The following is a 19575-nucleotide window of genomic DNA, read 5'->3' as shown; positions in this document are numbered from 1 at the left end:
TGCCTAGCCCATAGACATATGTATATGTCTATGGGCTAGGCATATGGGCAGCCGCCCAGGGCGGCATGTCATCTAGGGCGGCATGACCGCCCCCCTCCCCCCTACGCATTGCGATCGTCGCAGCAGCGCCTACCGCACTACTTGTGGGGTAATGGGCGCCCTCTGCCTGCTGTGTATTGCGTGTAGCTTTCTGCCATGGTCTGACAGGTTGTAACAGAAGGAAAGGGGCAGGCGGGGGATTCTCCCTCTCTGTCTCGCTGTCACTGCTTCACTCGATCGTCACACACACACAGCGCTGCCCCGCCCCCTTCTCCTCTCAGCCTGGGGTGCGAGTCGACTGAAGCAATGATGGCGTGAGAGTGAGACAGCCAGCCGGGTTCATTCATTCATGCCTGTACAGTTTTGGCCTGGTTACAGCCAACAGTAACCGCTGAATTATAAATAAAGGCGACTTTTGCTGGCAGTCTCTCGCCAAACCTTTCATCCTCGCTGACACTGCCATATCAAGATTAACGCGAAGTGTATGTGCGAAGTGTTTTTTTCCCCACATGTTCCACAGAATGAATCTGTGCATCTAAGAACATTAGATGCACACAACTGATAGAGCACAAAGCCCATTTCATTTATAATACTGTAAATATGGTCATTAATTCACAGTATTTGTGTGAACCCGAATCCTGATGAAAAAAATAACACAAATACAAATCTAGACAGTTTGGACAAATGTTGGTGGATGGCGCAGTGTTGCCAGATTGGGCAGCTTGTGAACACATTGGGCTGGAAAATTATATAGATATATCTATATAATTGTAATATTATATAGATATATAATTTTACAATAAAAACTTCCTAAAAACCTACCAAATATGGTGAAAAGCAGCCAAAATTTTAGCAACTCACCCAAAGCTGTGTATATTTACCTCCGCCAAGGAGATATGGATTGAACGGATTTCGCTGAAATTTTGTGGAGTGGTTGGAAATGAAAAGAGGAAGAAGTGATTAAATTTTGGCGGTGATCCAAATCACGATCTGGATCCAGGAATTTTTTTAAGGATTCTTCAGTATTGTGGGATACAGGCAGAGCCTTCCCCTTTAAGACTGTAGCCTTATTAGGCTGAGAGACACCACCTACTTTTCTCTGCCCCGTGTGTGTGTATGCGGGCTAGCACGGGAGCCGAGCGCGAGGGGAAAAGTGTGTTCGGTGGCGGTGGAAAAAGGAATAAAAGTTCTGTTGCTAAAATCCTTCGACTTGCTGCATTTCTCCGCCTTGCTGAAGCTGACCCACATGGATGAGCAAGTTAGTTACCAGCCACGAGCCAAGCGAAGTAGATGCGGGGATGCTCGCCCAGGGCGCCAAACAGGCTAGGACCGCCACTGGGGAGCATAATGTTCTCCAGACCCTTTCATGTCTGTCACATGTGCTCAGAGTGAACCTGCTCTCATCTGTGAAAAACACAGGGCACCAGCGGTGGACCTGGAGGTCATTTTGTAGCTCTGGCAGTGCTCATCCTGATTCTGCTTGCACCAAGGTCCTGCTGATGGGTTAAGGACCTTCTACAGTCCTGTCCAGCTCTCCTAGAGTAGTTGGCTGTCTCCTGGAATCTCCTCCATGCTCTTGAAACTGTGCTGGGAGACACAGCAAACCTTTTGGCAATGGCACGTATTGATGTGCCATCCTGGAGGAGTCAGACCTGTGCAGCCTCTGTAGGGTCCAGGTATCGCCTTGTGCTGCCAGCAGTGACACTGACTGTAGCCAAATGCAAAACTAGTGAAAAAGATGAGGAGGGAAAAAATGTCAGTGGTGTCCACCTTTAAAATCATTCCTGTTTAAGGGGTTGTCTCATTGTTGCACCTGTTGTTAATTTCATGAACACCAAAGCAGCTGAAACTGATTAACAACCCCCTCTGTTACTTAACTGACCAGATCAATATCCCAGAAGTTTAATATAATTGATGCAAAACTCTGATTAAAAAGTGTTCCTTTAATTTTTCTTGAATAGTACATGTTTGTATACTGTATTGTTTGTGTAACTGGGGTTATCAGTCATTTGTTTTGTATCCCTCTGTTTCTCTGTTTATATATAAAGTGTGTGACTGTGTATGTGATGAGACCTTTCTTTTGTTATTCCTTAAAATAAAAGCTTCACCTGGGCCTACATCTCCACTCCTTCAGGCCGCTGAAAGATTGTACTGGTCTACTTTATATGGAGAAATAAACTGGAATCACATTTGACTGCATGGAGGGAAATTTTGCTTAAATAATAAAGTTAATGAAGTTTATTTTAAAATATTACACAATATATACCCAGTTTAAAAAAAACAAAAACATTGGTGAGGTTTAACTTTGACATTAACTATTCAGCTTCTTTCTGTGAGTTATATAGCAAAACTATTTCTTAATCTATTTTATCAGTGTACACATTTTGCAGTGTTCTGGACTGATTTACAACATTACATTAGGCAGAAAACTGTACAAATGATTGAACTTAAAGAGACATTATAGTATGTTTTGAAAACAAAGTCCTGGACAAACAACTCACCTACTTCATTCAACTTCTGCTGCTCCTGGGAAAATTTTACATTAATAAAACCAGATGGACAGACTCCAGACCAAATATTAACCACTTTTGTCAAGAACTTCTGCAATACAGCACTACAATTATAGAACTGGAGAATAAGAAAGCAATTAATACAAATCATATTTTGGACAAATTTCATGTTAATTGGTAATTTTGTAATAATTTACTTTGTATATTGTTATGGTTTTTATATTCCTCTAATGTTATTTTTTCCCTCTATGTAACCCTGGCATTGTTAATTGTTAATAAAGTTTGAGGAAAAAAAAACTCCACTCCTGAAAATAATAGTGACAGCTTGTGACGTAATCCCCTGTTCCTCCCCTGCTTTAACCCCCTCCTCCCTCTTCTACTGGGCGTGGCTTGACCAATTCGAATCATATATCGCGGCTCGGACTTGACTCTCAACCAATCACGGCGCGTAGCGAATTATTTTAGCCAATCACAATACAAGTAAGGCAAAGCGGGATACTCTGAATAAAGACATGGGCGTTTGTGGTATTTTAATCTTCGTGACTGTATTTTATAAACAACAGAAAAAGTCATATGTGTTGAACATGGTTTCAGGCAAATTGCCACCAGTCGAATAGATCGTGTACTCCAGTCGAACCTGCTCGCTGATAGAAGCGGAAGTGTTGTGGGTAAGTTGGAAATCTAAAGGCTTCATGTTTCGCTACAGACAGCGCCATGTTAAATGCACCGTCGGTAACTAACTACCATCATTTCGAACCGTAATTGTTTGTATCATACGTTTTATGGGTGTTTTTAGATAAACTCAACTTGAAAATAACCTTCAAAGACTTATGCGTTGATTGTTGAATAGTTATGAAACTAAAAGTCAGCTAAAGTTTCCCAGCTGACTTTAAGGCACCATTTTCATGTTGGATCTCCGGTCCTAAACTTAACGTCGAGGGACGATCTGGTTAAATGTAACGTTTACTTAATATAGCGAGCTAACCTATGTGATGTCATGTTTGTAACATTATTCTGTTTCTGTCAGGAGACCCCACCACCTGTGAGAGATGGAGGAGCTCTACACCTTAGAGAGGGAGGTGGGACGAGGCAGTTATGGTGTAGTGTTTGAGGGCCGTATGGCCAAAAGTGGACAGAGGGTGGCTATTAAGCGGCTGCCCTGCAGCAACCCGGAGTGTATTGAACTCTACCTGCAAGAGCTGTGGGCCATGAGAGCCACAGCCATGAACCACGTTAATGTCATTGCACTGCACAGCTGCCTCCTGCAGACCGGACCCAGGAGCCTGAACACATTAAAACCAGGGAAACTGCCGCTGCGTCTGGTTGAGAGTGTGCTGAAGGGAAGTGTAGTTGGAGCAAAACAAAGTCAGGGAAGGACCGGTGTTCAGTCTAACACCAAGAGGAGGACGAACTCTGCTTCCAGACTACAGGACAGGACTAACACAGCACAGGCCAGAGCTAATCTCCAGAACATGGATAAATCAAGTGCACCTGATTACACAACCCCTCAAAGGCCTCAGAACAGAGGCAGGAAGAGACCAGCCCCGAGGGAGGAAGAGCAGACTGCACCGCTGCGCTGCTTGGCCCTGTGGCTCGTGATGGAGTACTGTGATGGAGGAGACTTGAATCAGTACCTGCTCTCCAGGCCCCCAGATGCTCAGCGTAACCACAGCGTGGTGCGACAGCTGTGCAGCGCCGTGGCCTTCCTGCATAGCCTGGGAATCACCCACCGGGACCTGAAGCCCGACAATGTGCTGGTCTGCGTGACGCCAAAAGGCCCCGTTGTCAAGGTGGGCAGATTGGTGAAATGTGTCAGTGTTTATCTCAGATCAAACTGTGTCAAGCTTGTTTGAAAAGTCACACTGTTCAAATTTGAATGCACATTAGTGCTTAATAGTTTTACTCTCTGAGGGGGTGTTTGCTTTTCACAGCAGCAGTGTACATGAGACACAATCAACATAACAAAGTAAAAAATGAAGAAGCAAACTGAAACAAAATTGCTCTACTGATCTCTGGATAGCTAAATAATTAACAGATTATATAAAAAGCACAGGGAAAATATTTATGGCACAACAATGCAGTGAGGGAGTGAAACTGAAAGTCAAAATATTCATTTAGATTGAGACTGGGTGTAAATCCATTATTTTAAGAAGTGCATTTAAAAAAAACAAACAAAAACAACTAAATGTATATTTGATTGAACAAGCCAGACTCTCTGGTGATAACTTATAAGAGCCTGCAATTGTATTTTTTTTTTGCACAAGTTGGCGCTCTAAATTACAGATTATTTTTATTTTTGTTAATCTGCTTCTGCTTCTAGTAGTGAAACATGTCCAACAGCTAAAAGTGTTGTCGTCACATGTAAAAAACAGTCCTGCCCTCACACATTGATGGTCTCAGTCACTTGTTTCAGGTCATACTTAATAAAAATAATTAATACTTAAGTAGCCCCAGCTCTGACTGCCTAAATGCAGAATTTTACATTGAAATCAAAAGGCCATATCTTCCATTTTTTTCTTTAAAAAGCACCGTTCACAGTAGCAACATTATTCTCATGTCTAGGAGGGGGAGAAAAAAAAGCTTTTTCAATAACTGCAACACAAGTATTTGACACGAGGTTGGCCCACATCTTCCCAAAACTATTCTCCAGGAAAAAAGGAAAAGCACGTTTGTTTTGTTTTTTTTGTTTTGTTTTTTTTTGCCCTTTTGTGCTATAAATTTAAGACAATTTGTCCTCTGAAATGTGACTTTTGCGCTATGGTTTTTTTTTTTTGTGTGTTTTGTTTTTCAAAACAATGCTTTTACCTTATTGGCATTAAAAAAAAAAAACAGATGATCATCAATGTTTGTTCATTTTTTTATTATGTTCCTCTAGATACAAACCTAGTAGATTCAGGCTCAAGCGTTCCTGTAATGTACATGTAATGTCACCATTCATTTTGAGATCAGCTACTGCGCACAATATATATAATTTAAGTATTTCAGTGTTTATATAGAAAGTTTTATTCAGATTGATTAACGTGTCTAGGAGGAGCTGGGGAACGTGCATACATATAAACCCTATGAGCATTTTAGTAAGATGACAATACCAATATACTGCAACACCCCTAATCACAATATCAGTTTGTTAATGACAAAGAGAAAATTGAATTATCTCCTTGCTTCTCTGTTTTGAGTCATTACACAACTAAAAGCTGTTTCTGTTACCAAATGTTCTCTCTGATATTTTTCTGTCAGCTGGTCCATGCAATGACAGAATAGTAAAACATGTAACACATGCACAAAACCCAGTCAGTTTGCTATCATATGTTTATTAATATGAGTGAAGTTAAAAGCACCAAATCTTTATCTTTGAAAATATTTCATTTATTAAGAATTTAACAACTTAACACTTAATAATGCATTATAATAGTTGATTCATTTTCTACCAGTTGACTGGTTGTGAGGGGTGGCATGGTTAGCACTGTTGCTTCACAGCAAGAAGGTCCTGGGTTTGAATCCACCTTGGCCCGGGCTTTTCTGTGCGGAGTTTGTGTTCTCCCTGTGTCTATGTGGGTTTTCTCTGGGTACTTTGGTTTCCTCCCACGGTCCAAAGACATGGGGTTAGGTTAATTGGTGATTGTAAATTTCCCATAGGTGTGACAGGTGTACCCTGCCTCTTACCCCATGACAGCTGGGATAGGGTCCAGCCCCCTGCGACCCAGAAAAGGATAAGCAGAGGAAAATGAATGGTTGTGAAAATTGTTTTTAAAAAGTAAAGTTTTTATAACTTTTCATGTCAGCCATTTACACAATTTTCTCTGCAAAACAATAAGTCAAGATGTCCTCCATCATCTGAAAATATAAATGTAAATAAATAAATAAATAGTGAGGGATACATATGTGAGACTACACCTAAGCTTTAAGCTAACAGAAGGCATGGTGGCTTTCTTCTTTACACTCAAAGGTGGCAGATTTTGGTCTGAGCAAGATGAGTGTGGGCTCGGTGGACGGCGGCCTCACCAGGCAGCACTTCTCCTCCACCTGTGGTTCGGACTTCTACATGGCTCCAGAGGTGTGGGGTGGGCTGACCTACACGGCCCAGGCAGACATCTTCTCTCTGGGTGTGATGTTCTGGGCTGTCCTGGAGAGGATCACCTTTCTGGAAGAAGGGACGGCACAGGAACAGCTGGGTAAGTGTCTTAAGTGAGTGTCAACAGGGGACAGAAAAGACTCAACATACCATCATTAGCCTCCTCTCACCATTTGGAGCACTCGCAAGGAAGGTGGGAAAGGTTGAGTGTGCGGTCAGGCAGGTGATGATGCATCGCACTGAATCGAGTTTGACTTAATTAAGTGGCACATATTAAAAATGTCAGCTACTATACATCACAGATTTATCAAGCATGGCTAGTGCAATCATAAATCTAAATGTCAAAAAGATGAATGGTGATTTATGCAATTTGAATGCTGATGTGGATTCTAGTACCTTCTATTGTAATACAGGCTGACATTATGTAATTCAGCCTTCCATCTAATTAATAATTTGAGAAATCTTTGTGTGTTTGTCCATTCTCACCTGTCACCTGTTTCAACCATTGCTCCGGACCTCTAAGTTTTAATGATTGGTTCTCAGATTTTGGGTAGGAGTTGTTCTCTGCTGCTAGTGTTTTTTTTTTTTTTCCCCCTATGCTGATGTTGCCTACTTCACTCTGGCATTCAAACAGCACTGAACTGATATCTATGGGAGCAGTCCCCAAGAGCAAAGTGGTAGAAGTAAATAACTTCCAGGAGAAATAAAATCTTTTTAAAACTTTATTTTGGGGCAAAGTTAGCAAATGTTTTAGCTGTTTTTTTTTTTTTTTTTTTTTAAATCCCTTTGGGCTTTGATTCCATATTCACTTATGTCCCTTTCATTTAGAAATGCTTCAAAATAACTGCCCCAGTAAGTGCCCTGTGGCATTTCAAGATGGCTCCCAAGTGGCGTGATTTGCCTCTAGAAGGACTGTGGCTCTGTGCATGGAAGGGAGGGACACATAAAAACAGTCATGTTTGTTTGCCTGTATTTGTCAGGCCATTTATTCCCTTTATTGGGCAGTTATGTATTTTGAAGCATTACCTAAATTAGCTTTTCTTGTAATGGTCACCAGGATATAAAACCAGGTATTAAAAGGTTTGTTTCTCCTGGAATTCATACTTCTGCCACTGTCTTTGCAGTTGCAGATTTCTCCCATATTTTTTCAGTAAAATCATTCTTTGTGTGCCTTTGTGTGCTCTGCCCTACAATGTGTCTGCCCCCAAATGACCTAGCTATTTCTGTGGTCCAATCTAAAATCTGCTGTAGCCCACACAAAAAGTCGATTCACACCAAACTGTTTACTTTTTTTTCTCTCATTGATTTGTTTTTCTCTTCTGTTGCTTTCCTAGTTTAGATTTTTTTTTTACAAATATATGTCAGGAATTTGAAGCAGGGGGACGCCTAACGGCTTTTTATCATAGTGGAGAGAGACAGGAAATGGGGGAAAGATACAGGGAAAGACACGCAGGCAAATTGGCGACGGGCCGGGACGCAAACCCACGCCGCTCCGCACTTTCTGTCTTCATTCACATGCTGTTAACATGCAAGTGTGTAACTGTCAATGTTTGCCCGCGGTGCTGTGCTATAGTGCACATTCATGAAACAGACATAGTAACATATGGAGGCTGACCAGCTGGTCACTGGTCCGAGCCAAGAATGCTGGAAATTGGACAATATTAGTCCTCGTGGGTCAGTCAGCGCACGTCTGCTTTTTTTACCCAAATTTGGTCCCATATTAAATATTTTTTCAGGTCATTTAATAGTAAAAACTGGCCTCTCTGAATGGCATCTCTCTTCCGACTTGTCGTGTTTTACATATCTGGGTAGATGGGTAGAGACCGGCCACATACATAGTACGCTAAAGGCGGAGAAGAGAACGCGTGGCTGGTTACAGGGACACTTAAATTCATGCATGCACCTTCAGCCTAAAGATAAAATATCGATATGATGCTTTATATCATCGGAGAAGGGTTCCCCATCTCTAATGAAGCAAAAACGCAGAGGAAAGAGACCACCGGCATCTTAATAAAATGACATCCTCCCCACCATTAGCCTCATCTCCTTGATTGAAGTCAGGGCTTTAACACACAAAAATGTGCGTAAACATAGTTATTTATTCGTGATATTGTCACCATTACTAGCTGTCAGCAGATCAGTCATGCAACCCTCCACCGGGACAGCTAAAAAACAGTTGGTTATAAGCTAATGTTAGGCTCAAGTGCAGGATATCCTCAGCAACGACTCACTTCCGTATCGCTGTCATTGGCCAGAAGTGAGCTTCACTTGCTAATTGCCTGTATCAGACTCCTTCCACAGTTTTACAGCCTTCTCCAGAGTAAATAAAGGTGGACGCTCCTCACAGCTGAGGGAAATAGTGGACCGCCAACCTACACAACAGGGAAAACTCTGGGTGTGGATCCGGTCACTTTGCTATCTGGGTTTATTCACAACAGATTATCAGTGGCCAGAGTTTTTCAGAGGGAAAAACGTAAAATACTGCAAAATATTTAATTGACTATATCCATTTTTGATTTCATTTTATTTCATATTATTCAAATATTTTAAAATGTAGTGTGTACGGAAATGCTTTTTTTTTTTTTAATTTTAAACACAAAGAGTAGAACCACGCTAGTCGGCTGCAGCTGCTACAGGGTACAGTTTAATGTTTTTGATCTCTCTTGGCTGACTAAAATTTGTTTGTCCTACAGTGGCCTCCGTAGCTAGTAGGGCTGCAACGATTCCTCAAGTAACTTGAGTAATTGAATTATACAAAAATCCTTGACACAAATTTGTTGCTTCGATGCTTCATTTAAACCCTGGAACGCTCAGGGTCTCCGTGTTAGTGGAGGGTTTCATTCACATTAGCAGCACTAAAGTTCTAGGTAGCGACAGATTTTCTTCATTTGGAAAAAATGACCCTTTAACACCAAGTGGGTCATCGCTGACACATTTTTCCACGCCTCCACTGCTCTCTACAGACGCGTGCGTGTGTGTGTGTGTGTGTGTGTGTGTGTGTGTGTGTGTGTGTGTGTGTGTGTGTGTGTTCGCTGTGCTAAGAATTTCAGCTGTAGCTACCGAAACGGATCATTATCACCACAGTTTGCTAGCGGGCGCTGCCATTAGCACTAGCAACCATTCAGTAACGACGGGGACACACACACACACACACACACACACCTCGGTCACCCGTTCGGTAACGAGGGGCTCCGTCAAAATATTTTTTATGCTTTAATCCCTGATTAACAGCTAAAAATAGACCTGCAATAGAAATGTATTTAGGAGGAAATACAAAACATTACAACATTAAGCTCACGCAGCCCCCAGTTTTTCAACAAAAACACTGATAACACAACAGCTGTTTTAGGTGCAGTCTGTATGCATGCACGTGCAAAGAGGTGGCGCCATTATCAAGACGGTGAGCTCAGGTGGAGCAAAAGGAGATGTTTTTCTAGCGTCCAAAGCAGCAGCGCTTTTTCATGTAACCACCTTAAAACCTTTACTGAGAAACAGCTGAAGGTCCTTCATCAACCAGCTGATCAGCAACATGAAGGAAAGAGAACTTTGTAGCTGCTCCATCCACCGCAGTTTGTTTCACACAGTGAAAAATCTGCAGTTAAGCTTCGGAAGTTATAATATGCAGATGAACTGTTAATAAGACAAAAGTATTTCTTATCTGATTAACTGATGGAAAAAATCAATAGAATCATCGATTTATTAAAATAATTACTAGTTGCAGCTCTAGTAGCTAGCATTATGCACTTGAATTGGGAGTAGTCTGCAATCTACTAACATCTAGCGGTGAAAATTTTACACACTAACTTTAAACAGCAGTAAAAAAGATTGGTTATATTTTCAGAGCAACAGATGAGATGCTTTTTGTGTATCACAACGTAATCTGTCTTTCTCGTATGCCTGCATTGTCACTGCAGCCAACGCTGATGCAGTGACATTGAACTGTCTCCAAAGTTCTTGCCAGTTCAGTGTGAGCAGAGGAAGGCACTGAGCCATGCACTCCAGTGTAGCGCTATAGAACAGCAGTGAGATTTTAATTTCTTTTCTTGATGTCTTGTCAGAATCCCATGTGGCCGTAGGATCGGGTAGTATCTAGATGTACAACAACGCAAAGCCTTGTTCTGCTCTGCACTCTACTCTGAGAGGAATGAAATGGCTGTAACACAGAGGTCTCCCTGTGTCATTGATACTTCATCAGGCTGAAAGGCGATGCTTACTATTGGAGAGGAGCTTGAGTGGTTACTTTTTCCTTAGGAAAAAAAAAAAGGACAAAGTGGAGTTTAGCAGCCTCATCACAATCTTCTTTGTCAGTGTGTGTGTGTGTGTGTGTGTGGGGGTTCAACTCAAGGATTTTCAAAGATTGAAATAATGGTCCATTATTTTACTTCACTTTCTCAAGATGTGCACGCCTACACGCTTATTTGACGAGGCAGGGGAGCAGAGAGGATATAATCAAAGAAAAGAGACTCGGCCTCTGGTGCTTGTCCTCGGGGCCCGGAAGCTCCTTTAGGCTTTTTGCTCAGTCAGGTTAGGATATCATTGCTGGCCTCATCAGGCCAGTGTTACTCTGCCGAAAGACTTCAGTGCTGATCTCAGGGTTTGTTTGTTGAATCAGCAGGTACTTGGATGAAAAATGTGTCACTTAAAGAGTCCTCTGTGATTTTAATCACACTGTCTAGAAAACATTGAGATTAAGTAACAACTGATGTCTTTTTAAAAGCTTTAATGGATAATCTACTTTAATTTTTGGAGTGCATACATTTTAGTGATGCAACCTGGATTCGTTTCCCTTCATTAATCTCATTGTTCTCTTTAATAATGTAGTTTAGTAAATGTCAGATGATGAATGACTCATTCACGTTTTCCGATTTTAGTTTATCTTGTGGTTTCTTTATTACTCTTATCGAAAAGCCAAAGTGTGTGTTTTTTCTGGTGTGAAAGGAAGAAAAGCAGCTCAAATGTGTTTTTTTTATTTTGATCCTGAAGATCAGACGCAGGCTGTTCTGGTTTAGGGCGACGTTAGTCAGAAAGGTTCAGACTACAGAGTAAGCATATGGCTTGTTTCAGAAAGAGGTTGAACTGAGGTGCTGCGCAGTTTAAGAGGAATGATTATTTTAAACTGTAAATCATGCACAATTACTCCCATTAGAGTGCAAGAATTAAAAATGCGGTGCTCCGAATGAGCAGAATAAATCCTCTTTAACCTGCAAAATTAGTTTTTTTTTTTTTGTTTTGTTTTGTTTTTTTGCCAGTTATGCAAAATAAGTGTGTGTGTAGGTGTCGGTGGAGGTTATTTAAAGAGATTATGATGTAATTCCTTTCACCTGTATTAGGTGTGCCTTGCCTCATCAAGTTATAAGTTACAGACCATAGAACATGAATGACATGCAGCGACTTCGAGCTACGACGGGCAAAATAATCACTGGTGATGTAAAGTGCTCGGTTCACGGGTGAAACTTTTCTCAGCTTTGAGGCAAGAGATTGAAATGACTATCAATGACAGCAAAGGATATGCTGACATATGATAGGGTGGTAATTACAGTACAGGGTTACCTAGGCAACTGGAGATTAGTGACCAACTACTGGCTACAAAGCGACGCACAACAAGCAGAATTTAACTCGTTAAAGCTGGAGCACAAACTTCTCGGTCAGTCGTTGCCACAAGCAGTCCAATATTTAAAAGCCGTCACCCTCAGAAAGTTGTGGCTCTCGTGTATAAATATAGTGGTGCTTTTTTTTTTTTTTTTTTTGAATATTTTAACACGGGAGTCTTTGGGAATTGATTCCCTTTTGGAGCTGGCCTTCAGTGGCCATCAGAGGAACTGCAGTTTTCAGCACTGGCTTCATTCTTCTCCTGGGCCCTGTTCCAGGAAGCATGTCCAACAAACTCGCTCATCTCTGCAATCAGCAGCTCTGAGTTTCCTGTTCCTGAACAGCTGATTGGAGTGAGTTCAATCAACTCTCAGTATGTTCACCTTGAGTTAAGCAGGTGTGTGAGTAAGGCAACAAAGCCTCCATCATTGGAGATTGGATGCCAGGATTCACCGTGGCATTGGATAAATAAAGAGCAGAGCTTCCACTTTAATCCAGTGGACCGAGGAATATGAACACGTCAGTGCTGACTGTGACATTTAACTAAAAAACAGGAGAAAGAAAAGGGTCAGTTTAATCAGCTTAGTCTACTGTCATCATCACAGACTGTATGAAAGTTTAATATAAAATAATTTTTTTTTTTTTATAATGTCTGCTCTCATCATTTACCCAACTTGAATTTTCCTTAGATGAAGCTGGAATCCTAATTTTACGTTAGATCTTTTTGTTTTGTTTTGTTCTTTTTAAGCTGTAACTCAACAGGGACAAAATGTAAGTGACAGAAACTGAAGATAAAAATCTGGATTCATGCTTTTTCTTTTCAGACACCATAACTTTGAAAAGCATTTAACGACTGAATCTCAATCTGTGAACCAATTTTTAACATGAAATGTTCAGAACAGACTGTCTGCAGCTGCATTTAAAACCATTTTGTTCAATTTTTAAGTCTTAAGAATCATTTCAGCCTCAAATTCACATCTGCAGCAGGAGGGGAGGAGTCAGAGAGAAACTCAGTTTGTTGAAGGAAACCTGCCAAGTAGCAGGCTAGGTTCAGTCTGTTATCCTGGTAACTAACTCAGAGTTGTGAAGCTAAACCTGCTTCCTGGAATGGAACCTGGTGCCTGCAGTTCAGGCCTTGTTTACAGATAATAGTCAGACAAGTGCCCCTCTTCTGAAAAATGTCAACATGTAGCACTCTTAACCCACACTGGTTACACTTGAAGGCTGCTTCAAAAGGCCATTCAGAGCCTTCCGTTCATCAGGTGTTGCTGGATCCAGGTGAGCTGCTCAAAGTTCAGTGTGAATATAATCAAATGATGCTCAGTGAATTGTTCTCATGGAGGAGTAAAAGAGGCCATCTACATCCACTGTGAACCACCATCACAGAACAGAGGTGGTGGCTTATGACACCAGCTGTCAGCCACCTACAATGCAGTCTTGACATCCCCTCCCAGGCGCCTCGACCTCCACTCGCACCTTTCCTCAGGTGACCTCAGTAGGTCACATGATAGGGTGGGGCAAATTCTCACAGTGGTTTCACCCAAAATCCCTGGTGGCAATGACCCATGCCTTTTTTCACACCTTGGCTCATGTGATGAGGCACATGATCAATAGTGGGTCAATGACCACCTCCAAAGGGGACAACCCCCACTAGGGTTTAAATACCGGGGACTCTCCAAACAAAAAGCATAAAGAAGTCCAGTCGCCTTTTCTCGATCTCTTAAGACTGATTAATTTATGTTGCCATGGTCCTAAAATCTTAGGGAATCCTTTTTTTTTTTTTTTTTTTTTTTTTAATTCTTTGTAAAGGGCTCATAAATAAGAAATATGCAAATGCACAAGCTCATTCTCAGCACATACTAACTCTCTCTCAGGGGTTAAGGAATGTAAGACACATGTAGAAATGGCCTCAGTTTATTTTCATGTCAGATATAAACACAATGGCAAAGCATCCAGAAATAGTCGCCGCAAAGAAAGCTGTCCTGTTTTATTTGAGTAATCTATTAATCCATGTGTCAATTTATTTTTTTTTTTGTGTTCCACATTTTTCATTAATTGTCATTTGATTGTAATTATGTTTCTGATTAGTACAGGAATGACTCACTGTGTTCGGAACATCATCCACACTCTATTAGCAATTCCTGGTAATATTCCACGCCAGCGTCTCGCAGTCACTGAGATCCGAGGCTCTCTAACCTCTGTCTTCCCCTTCAGGTGCCTACGTGTGCAAGGGACGCTCAGGCTGGTTGATGCCGCTGGGGGAAGCTCTGTGGGAAAATGCCGACCTCCAGCTGTGCATCCCTATGAAGTTTAAGAGAGCACCCCCACTGCCGCCCCCTCCAGGTCCTGCCATGCGCGCCCTGCTTTTAGACATGCTGGCGTCAAACCCGGACGCCCGGCCGCTGGCTGATCAGCTGGAGACGAGAGTGCGTGCCGCTCTGAGAGAGGACTCCCACTGACACAAAGTATGCTTAAGAGACTGTAATGGCTGTAACAACTATAGGCACTACAAGGACCCTCTGACTGCAGTTTGTCCTGTTTGCTTAAATAACAGGCACTTTGATGCCTCAGGGAAGCAGAGATAAGAAATGTGTATGATTATGCGGGATTGCAGGTGCTGTTTTTTTGTCATTGAACCACAAGCTCAGTTTATAAACTGTGTGGAAAGCCACATAAAGGGAAAACAGGAATGAAGTAGAACAGTGGTTCCCAAAGTCAAGAGTAATTTTGGAGAAGCTTTGGAAGTCACAGCTGTGGAAAGCACAGCCAGTTTAGAGCAACAGCTAAAGAGGTTATGCTGAGTGTTCAGTCCAGTATGTGATGAACTTAGAATGCCCCTTCTGGATCAAGTGAAAGAACCACGATACAAAAAGGTGCAACTACTGTGGGAGCGTAGAACATACGGAACCCCGCAAGGAACATAGGGAGGGAAAAAAAATATTAATTAATAAAGCTCTCAGGGTTTCTATGTTGTTAAGCCGTACATCAAGTCAGTGTAATTTCTTTGTGACAGACAAATAAGACCTGAAATCAATTTTGACCCAAAATAGTACAGTTTAACTCATCGTATATAGCTGTAACGTAGCAACAGCCAATCAAATTGCAGCTCTTGATTGTCTGAGTGCAGCTCATATAAATATGTGAATAATTATGCATACTTGAGTAATTTCAAACTGAATTTCCATTGCTGCAGCCTCCCTGCAGTACCTCCGGCCCACACTTTGTGAACCATTGAACTAGAAGATCCTCCAGTGGGAACACTGGCTCCCGTGTGCAGTGCCAGATGAACACACTGTCAGGTCCATATAGAGATCTAGTGGGACGAACTGTTTCCTGTAAGCACTGGCACAGAAAATCAATTCTAGTGACTGCACATCTGACTGAACTGACATGAACAGGCTCCACGTCTTAATTTATATCAGGTATGAATTCTAATGGGATATATGGACATAAAACTAGCTGGAAAACAGAGCCAGCATGTTGGTGCTTATTAGCTGAAATAATTTCATGTAGCATGGCTCTGACTATTTACTGGGCATTGAGATGTCTTAAAAAAAGACTTCTCCATTGTAAGCGCTGAAATGAATAATAACTGGGATGCTATTGATGTCTAAATTCTAATGTTTTAGTTTATGGTATATTTTCAGAATGTGTGTGTGTGTGTGTAATGTGGACATGTTTTTAATATACAGTTAAAGTCAGATCTTTAAACACTGTTAATTCTCCTCAAAAACCTTCAGAACATAATTGTATTATTATTATTATTCTGGCTTGTTTCATAATATAACCTGCTTTGTATGTATGTCAATTTAGTTTCTTGAAGAAGCACTTTTTTTTTTTTTTCCGCTTAAGTGATTTTTAAATAATATTTGAAAATGTATGTTTCTACATTTTGGTGCTTTCAGTAACGCATTCGGACATGTGCATATTTTAAAGTTTAAAGGATTTTAAAACTTGAGTCAAACTCTGCTGGTGTGTGAGCGTTGTGTACTGAAAACTGAAAGACCTAGCAGCATGAGTCTCACTGTGACTAACGATCACTAATGTCTCCTACCGAACAGGAAATTAAAGCCAGCCAGTGGGATTTTGCTGATCATATCCACGCAGTGTCCACGCTGTTTATTACTGGTCATCAGTCTCAGTCACACGTGTGAAAGAATGGAGACCTATTATAACATGGAGTCTTGGCATCATGTTAAATCTAATGTAATTTAAATAAAGATTAATTTATAACCTCTTTAATCAATGGTAACGGGGATTTTATTCATGTAAAATTCATGTTTTGCAGTCTAGCTAAAGTCAGAACGATGACCTGCAGAAAGAGCTTTAAAATATAAAGTAATTTTAGCTCGATGAGGCTGTTCCGCTCGGCAGCCTCAGAGACTCGGATATCAGAGGGACAAGTGGAGATTTAAGCTAGTGAGATCTTCTAACCCCTCTGCCCTCAGCTCAGTGAGGCTGCCTCCGACAGAGCTGTAACTTTTAATGATATGAGTGACTCCTTGCGCTCTGCTGGCCGGCCAATAGCTCACAAACACGACCTTTGATTCAAACACTTGTCAAAGAGATTTTAGAGGACCGACCTTTCTCACAGCATCATACTGGCTCATCATTGCAGGAAAAGTACAGGTGGAGCATTACATTAAATGTCTTCTGCAGTGGGCCCTCATTTACAAACAGTGAACCTGGCTCACATACACTCACTGGCTACTTTATTAATAGGTACGTCTGTTCAACTGGTTCCCAACTCAAATATCCAATCAGATGGCAGCAACTCGATGCAATTTGGCATGTAGACCTGCTGAAGTTTAAACTGAGCATCAGTTATAACTACTTACAACCGAGGAATCCAGAAGAGCATCTCTGAATGCACAACACACTGAGCCTTGAAGCAGATGGGGCCACAGCAGCAGAAGACCACACCAGCTACCCCTTCTGTCAGCTAAGAACAGGAAACAGGCTTTACACGGACGCACCAAAATTAGACGACAGATGACCAAAAATGTTGCCTGGTCCAATGAGTCTGACTTTCTGCTGCAATATTCGGAGGGTAGAGTCAGAATTTAGCGTAAACGGCATGAGAGCATGGCTCCATCCTGCCTTGTATCAGCGGCAGCTGGTGGTGATGGTTTGATGTGTGGGGGATATTTTCTTGGTATCATCTGATTATTGTTGCTGACCATGTCCATTATTACCACAGTGTACCCATCTTCTGATGGTAACAAGAGAAGTTCAGCGACTATCCACAACAGACGTTTGTGGTCATCCAAGCTATTTTGCTATTGTTGAGTTGAGCGTTCCTTTTTTGCTCTGTTTTGCACCCCTTTGGACCACATAGAGTTCTATGAGCAGCTACCAGATGCTTCATTTTAAATCCAGTCCAATTACTAAAACTGTCAGTGTTCACATACATCTGAACCTGACAGTAAATAGAAATAGTTAGACCGTACAGACAGGAAACATAATCTGCAGCCCATATTTTTTGCACACTGCGTCTTGTTAACTGATGAGGTTTCGGCCATCTTTTTTTCATAGATATTATCTCTTAGTTGACTGTTCCCTCATATTTCTTTACTGAATGACGGTAACATTAGGAGGGAATTTAGTGCTAAAGAGACTATCTTTGGAAGACGCCAACTTGATTTGGCTAACTTGTACTTGCCAAAGGCTCTTATCCCCCATTACTCAAAATTGGAAATGCATTAGGAAGGGATCAATTTACAGCCAGTGTGGGCTGGAAGAAAGATTACAGTGAGCACTCTTCCCGTGTGCTGTGAGTGTTTAAAGTACAAAGCTTGTAAAACTTTTTATTTAAATTAAAAATCCTATGAAAAATGTTTTGTTTTTGTTTGTTTTGTTTTTAAAAAAAAAAAGGGGGGGGGGGGCATTTTCTCCACAAATTAAGGTCTGAATAAAAACTTGGGAAACACGAGGCTTTGAGCTAAATGCTAAAATCAGCATGTGAACATGTGGTTGAGTTGATGGTGGACCTCTGGTGACTGAGGGGTTATACTGAGACATTTAACTCAGAGCTGTAAATGTTGGCCTCAAGGGAATAAGAAAAAAATCAGGTCATTGTGATTCTTCACTGGGGATCGCTTATTTCAGTGTGTTCAAATATCCCCACACATCAGCAAAGATGGACCACTGGTTACGTTTCAGCATAAATATTCAAAAGGGATCACAACATTTTCAGATGTTTTTTGTTTGTATTTCAGAGCATATATTCACTTTTCTAATGATTGGATATTATTTGTTTGTAGTCTTTTGTCAATTTTCTTTATTAATATTTGTATTTTTTTTTTCTTATAGTTGTGTTCTGGATACAAACCATCCATTCAAGGTGCTTTAAGTTGCAAAGACCTGGTAAAGACCCCACAATATTATAGAGAAAACCCCAACAATTAAACAAGACCCTATGAACAAGTGTTTAGTGACTGTGGGGAGGAAGAACTCCATTTTAACAGGAAGAAACCTTTAGCAGAGCCACACTCAGGGAGTGACAGCAGCTGGTGGGAGGGGTGAAGGAGAAAGGGAAATGAATCAAAGATGGATTTGATGTCCTTTCTTAAATAGTCCTTTTTTAAAAAGTTATCCCTACAAGCACAGTGGTACAGTGGTTAGCACTGTTGCCTTACAGCAAGAAGGCCTGGGTTCAGATCCACCAGGGCCTGCCTTTCTTTGTGGAGTTTGCATGTTCTCCCCGTGTCTGCATGGGTTTTCTCTGAGTACCCACATAGATGTGAGTGTGAATGGTTGTCTGTCTCTCTGCAACAGTGTATAAGGTACAGGTTGCATGGGATAGGCTCCAGCATGGATATCCCTAACAAGTGTTTCTGGGGTTTCCATCCACGCTTCTATTTCTTCTGCTTAGCCAATTCGTGGGTCGCAGGGGAGCAGGGTACACCCCGGGCAGGTCACCAGCCCTGTGTGTTGTCTCACATTCACACCTACGGGCAATTTAGAATCACCAGTTAACCTGACCCCACTAACTTGCATGTCTTTGGACTGTGGGAGAAAACCCACGCAGACACGGGGAGAACATGCAAACTCCTCACAGAAAGGTCAGATGGGGTTCATGGGGTTTAATGAGGGGATTGTTTTAATGTGCTTTTTCAAAACTCTGCTTAAAAAATGAGGAAAAAAATTATTATTTTTTTTTTAAATCCAAGTTAAATGTATGCCTCAGTTTCTCAGAGGACATGATAACATCAGAGATTTGATGATACAGAGCTCGAATCTTTTCAAGCCCTTTGGAAGCTCAAAGTTTAAATATAGCACCTCATTTTTCTAGGTTGAAAAATGGTTAAACCCCACAGGGAGCTCAATTGAGACAAAGCATTTTGTTCCTTGAAATATTTTCTC

General features: G+C 41.4%; 1 protein-coding gene across 2 annotated transcripts; it reads left to right on the top strand.

Annotated features, from left to right (window-relative positions):
• The first annotated feature begins 3053 nt into the window (after window positions 1-3053).
• LOC115774395 (serine/threonine-protein kinase pdik1l) lies at window positions 3054-16530 on the top strand. 2 transcript variants are annotated; one of them, XM_030721660.1, is made up of 4 exons: window positions 3054-3217; window positions 3580-4339; window positions 6496-6721; window positions 14425-16530. In XM_030721660.1, the coding sequence occupies exons 2-4, from the start codon at window positions 3599-3601 to the stop codon at window positions 14667-14669; spliced, it is 1212 nt and encodes a 403-aa protein (XP_030577520.1). In that variant the 5' UTR covers window positions 3054-3217; window positions 3580-3598; the 3' UTR covers window positions 14670-16530. The 2 variants fall into 2 exon arrangements, with proteins under 2 accessions (XP_030577520.1, XP_030577519.1); XM_030721659.1 differs by having other exon boundaries at window positions 3577-4339.
• Window positions 16531-19575: the final 3045 nt, after the last annotated feature.

The sequence above is a fragment of the Archocentrus centrarchus genome, chromosome 24 (assembly GCF_007364275.1).
Source record: "Archocentrus centrarchus isolate MPI-CPG fArcCen1 chromosome 24, fArcCen1, whole genome shotgun sequence".
Classification (NCBI taxonomy): domain Eukaryota; kingdom Metazoa; phylum Chordata; class Actinopteri; order Cichliformes; family Cichlidae; genus Archocentrus; species Archocentrus centrarchus.
The sequence above is the reverse complement of the archived record's forward strand: the minus strand, read 5'-3'. Positions and strand labels throughout refer to the sequence as shown.